This window comes from Gossypium hirsutum, chromosome D10 (genome assembly GCF_007990345.1).
Source record: "Gossypium hirsutum isolate 1008001.06 chromosome D10, Gossypium_hirsutum_v2.1, whole genome shotgun sequence".
NCBI lineage: Eukaryota > Viridiplantae > Streptophyta > Magnoliopsida > Malvales > Malvaceae > Gossypium > Gossypium hirsutum.
In genome coordinates this window covers 57,143,656-57,148,411 of record NC_053446.1, presented here as the reverse complement: position 1 = coordinate 57,148,411, position 4,756 = coordinate 57,143,656, and the positions used below count along the sequence as shown (strand labels likewise).

The following is a 4,756-nucleotide window of genomic DNA, read 5'->3' as shown; positions in this document are numbered from 1 at the left end:
CTGCAAAAGGACTCAAACTAAAGAATCAGAGCCAAGGGAGGAACAACAAGGATATATTTTTACTGTTTTGGGATTTAATGGAAGAGTACTCCATGACAACACTATTGAAGCCACTAAAGATTTTAGCTCCAATTATTGCATTGGTTCAGGAAGATATGGAAGTGTCTATAAAGTTGCATTAACAACTGGTCAGGTGGTTGCTGTGAAGAAACTTCAACGGTCTAAAGACAACATTCTCATCAACAACTTGAAAGAGTTTGAAAGTGAGATTATCACTTTATTAGAAATAAGGCACCGAAAGATTGTGCAAATGTATGATTTTTGTTCACATCCAAAGCATTCTTTTTTGGTTTATGAGCTCGTGGAAAGGGGAAGTTTAAGAATGGTGCTAAGCAACAATGAACAGGCTAAGGAATTGGACTAGAAGAAGAGGCTAAATGTTGTTAAAGGATTGGCTAATGCTTTGTATTATATGCATCATGGCCATTCACAGCCTATAGTTCATTGAGATATTTCTAGCAGCAATGTTCTCTTAGATTTGGACTATGAAGCTCATGCCTCTGATTTTGGCTCTGCTAGGATTCTAAAGCCTGACTCTGTTAAGATATTGATTGAAAAGATGAGAGAAAATAAAATGCTTCAAGTTTGACATTCTTGTTGCTACAGCTTGATTGTTATATAATGGGTAGGTAGTAACTAACTAGCATACTTAGTACGTATTTTAATTTTTAATTACAAAGAACTAATCCCTAAACACTAAGAGCTACTATAGCAACTTATTACCAACTTCAACACTCCCTCTCAAGTTGGAGGGTGATATATGTCTATCACTCCCAACTTGGATATTGTTGAAGTATGGTTAGCATGTAGCACCAAGAGCAGAAAAGAAACAAGACATGCTGGTCGAGCCATGCAGAAGCTGTTGGAGCAAGTGCAGCTGCTGTTTTTTGTTCATTTTGTAACTTTAGTTTAAGGAAATGTATTCTAGTTTATTTTGAACTAAGTTAGGTTTATGATTGATGTAATTAGATGGTGAATGAGTTGTAAACTCAGCTTTGTCTATGCTTACAAGTTTTGCTTTTCAAGTTTCAATGTATTAGTGGTAGTAGGTATTGATTAGGTGACCACTTACTGTTTTTGACAAGCTTAGTGCTTGATTTATGGATTGGCATTATGCCATTGTTCAATTTGAATGAATTCAATCAGTTTTTGTTGTAATACTCTCTATTGTTCTTTGCTTTTCTTTTCAATTTTCTATCTTGAAAATCTGTTATTTCTTCAGCAAGAATCGAGCCTTGCTACTCAAGTCTCAGCCAACTTGTTTGTTCTTTGTTCATAACACCAAAAATTGGTATCTAGAGCCTTAATCTTAAGGGACTTGTTACTTAAAATAATGGCCTCATCAAGCTTCTCACTATCTATACCTCCAGTCTTCAATATAGAACGCTTTCACATATAGGTGGTCAAAATGAATACCTACCTACAGGCATTTGATCTGTGGGAGGTGGTCAACTCAGATGTTGAACCAGAGCCACTAAGAGCCAATCCAATAGTGGCTCAGATCAGGCAGCATACTAATGAAAGGACCAAAAGGCACAAGGCTATGTTTTGCATCCAAAACTCAGTGCAAGATGTGATTTTTACAAGGATCATGGCCTGTGAGACACCAAAACAGGCATGGGACAAATTAAAAGAGTAGTTTCAAGAAACAGAGTGAACAAGGCAGCAATAGTTGTTAAACCTCAGAAGGGACTTCAAGAATTTGAAAATGAAGGAAGAAGAAATTGTCAAACAGTACTCAGACAGAATAATGGCTGTGGTAAACAGCATAAGGCTCCTTGGTGAGCAGTTCAGTGAAGCAAGGATAGTGGAGAAGGTGATTTCAACCTTGCTTGAGAGGTATGAGGAAAAAATTTCATCCCTCGAAGACTCAAGGGACCTGACAATAATCATATTGACAGAGTTGATCAATGATCTCTATGCTTAGGTGTCTTTCAAGAAAAGACCAAACCTGCTTCGAGCACCTCTGCCTACAAAGGCAAAAAGACTTAGAGAGACAAGCCAAAGTCAGATCCTGCAAGAAAAAGGGACCAACTTTGTAGGCATTGCAAAAGACTTGGTCATCCAAAAGCCAACTGCTGGCATAGACCAGATGTGCAGTGCCAATGCTGCAAAAGGATGGGCCATGTTGAAAAGGTTTGTAAAAGCAAAGGCAAACCAAGGTAGCACCAACCACAACAACCAAAGGCTGAGGCTCGAATAGCAGAAGAGGGCAGTGACTATGAAGAACAAGTTTTTACAGTCTTATGCTCATCTTTTAAAGGAAATACAACAAGAGGGTGGCTCATAGATAGTGGCTGCACCAACCATATGTCACCATGTGCTTCCATCTTTAAAATTATTGACAGAACTTGTAAAACCAAGGTTAAGATTGCTAATAGCCATTTTATGAAGGAAGAAGGTAAAAGAGATGTATTGATATGCACTCCTACAGGTAACAAGTTCATCTCAAATGTGTTGTTGGAACCTGAAATTGATGGAAACCTATTCAGCATAGCTCAGCTACTAGAGAAAAGGTATTTTATAGTGTTCAAAGGCAATGAGTGCCAAATCAGTGATCCAAGCGGATCCAAGATCATGGCAGTTAATATGGCTAAGAAGAGCTTTGTTGTTGACTAGACAAATGGCTTAGACACTACCTATACAGCCACAACAGATGAATCCAAGCTTTGGCATTAAAGGCTTGGTCATGCCAACTACAGATTAATGGACCAACTATCTAGAGAAGATTTGGCTGAAAACTTCATTGGTTTAGTTGAAAAACAGGAGGTTTGTGAGGTATGCCAGCTAGGAAAGTAAGCTAGGCTCTCATTTCCTTCAAATCAGGCTTAGAGAGCCTCAAAAAGCCTGCAGCTCGTGCACACTAATGTGTGTGGCCCCATGAAGACCAAGTCACTGAATGGAAGTAGGTACTTCATTCTGTTTATTGATGATTTCTCAATGTTTTGTTGGATTTACTTCTTAAAACAGAAATTAGAAGTGGCCTCAATGTTTTCCAAATTCAAGATTGCTGCAGAGGCTGAACCTGGTTGCAAGTTAAAGACCCTAAGGTCTGATAATGGGACTGAGTACACCTCAGCTCAGTTCCAAGCATTTTGTGATGAAGCAGTCATCAAACACCAGCTCACCAACACCTACACTCCTCAACATAATGGTGTAAGTGAGAGGAAGAACAGGAGCTTGATGGATATGGCCAGGTGCCTACTATTTGAGAAGAATTTGCCCAAAACCATGTGGGCTGAGGCAGTCAACACTGCTGTGTACATCCAGAACAGGCTTTCAACTAAGGCATTGGCTCATAAGACTCCATTCGAAGCCTGGTTCGGCTTCAAGCTTTCATTGGCTCACCTGAGGGTCTTTAGTAGCATATGCTATACTCATGTCCCAGTAGTGAAGAGGAAAAATTGGCAAAAAAGTTTAACCTGGTATTTTGGTGGGCTACAGCTCAGTAAAAAAGGGCTACAGGATCTTAGATCCTTCAATAAATAAAGTGTCTGTAAGCAGAGATGTGGTGTTCGATGAGAAAGTATGTTGGAACTAGGAGAAGAATGAACCAGAGATAGTTCTTGAAGACCTGTTGGTAGATCAAACCGAGCTAGATCAAAATGGTCTTAAAATAGACATTGATGATGAACCAGTTAGGGGCAGTAGACTATTGGCTGAAGATTTATGAAAGAGCTCATGTAGTTATAGCAGAACCAAGCTGCTTTAAGAGGCTAAAGTACACTTAGGCTGGAAACAAGTAATGGCTGATGAAATCAGCATGATTGAGAAGAATCAGACTTGGAAGCTATTGAAAGACTAGTAAACAAGAAGGTTATTGGGGTAAAATGGGTCTATCGAGCCAAGCACAATGCTGATAAGAGCTTGAATAAGTTAAAAGCAAGACTGGTTGTTAAGGGGTTTAGCCAGAAGTATGGTTTAGATTACTTGGAGACCTTTGCACCAGTGGCTAGGCTCGACACCATTAGGTTACTGATTGCCTTAGCAATACAAATGCAGTGGAAAATCCACCAGCTCGATGTAAAGTCTACCTTTCTCAATGGATTTCTTGAAGAGGAGATCTATGTTGAACAACCTCAAGGCTTTGAAATAGCTGGTAAAGAACACTTTGTTTATAAGCTGAAGAAAGCCTTGTATGGCTTGAAACAGGCTCCAAGGGCCTGGTATAGCAAGATCGATAGCTACCTGGTCGGTTTAAAATTTGAAAGAAGCAAGAGCGAGCCAACTTTGTATGTCAACAAAGAAGGTGCATAGACTCAACTCATTGTATCTCTGTATGTTGATGACCTATTAGTGACAGGAGGAGACCAAACAATGCTGATCGGTTTTAAAACCAAAATGCAGCAGATGTTTGAGATGTCTGATCTAGGAAGAATGACCTATTTTCTTGGTATGGAAGTGACACAGATGCACAATGGGATATTCCTAAGTCAGAGAGCTTTTGCCTCTAAGATTCTGACCAAGTTCTCAATGCAAAATAGTAAAGCAACTAATATTTTAGTTGTTGTTGGAGAAAAGCTATCGAGCCATGGTGATTTTGAGAAGGTTTATGAAACAACCTACAGGAGCTTAATTGGTTGTTTGTTGTACCTGACAGCCACTAGGCCAAACATTATGTTTGTTGTAAGTTTGCTCTCAAGGTTCTTGCATTATAGCAACGAGAAGCACTTTCAAGCTGCAAAAAAGGTGCTCA

At 39.3% G+C, this 4,756-nt stretch overlaps 1 protein-coding gene across 1 annotated transcript; it reads left to right on the top strand.

Moving 5' to 3' along the window:
- The first annotated feature begins 820 nt into the window (after nt 1-820).
- On the top strand, nt 821-2,679 carry LOC107895751 (uncharacterized). The gene is made up of 5 exons (XM_016820981.1): nt 821-958; nt 1,460-1,675; nt 1,775-1,876; nt 1,988-2,196; nt 2,409-2,679. Exons 1-5 carry the CDS (start codon nt 821-823, stop codon nt 2,677-2,679), a joined length of 936 nt encoding a protein of 311 aa, XP_016676470.1.
- The last annotated feature ends 2,077 nt before the right edge of the window (nt 2,680-4,756 follow it).

Excerpts from the sequence above, each read along its gene's own strand:
- LOC107895751 (XM_016820981.1), top strand. The coding sequence starts at position 821 with ATGTCTATCACTCCCAACTTGGATATTGTTGAAGTATGGTTAGCATGT. Across the intron at positions 1,676-1,774 it reads CCTGTGAGACACCAAAACAG|GAAGAAGAAATTGTCAAACA; the intron begins GCATGGGACAAA and ends TTGAAAATGAAG. Across the intron at positions 1,877-1,987 it reads AAGCAAGGATAGTGGAGAAG|GTGTCTTTCAAGAAAAGACC; the intron begins GTGATTTCAACC and ends CTCTATGCTTAG.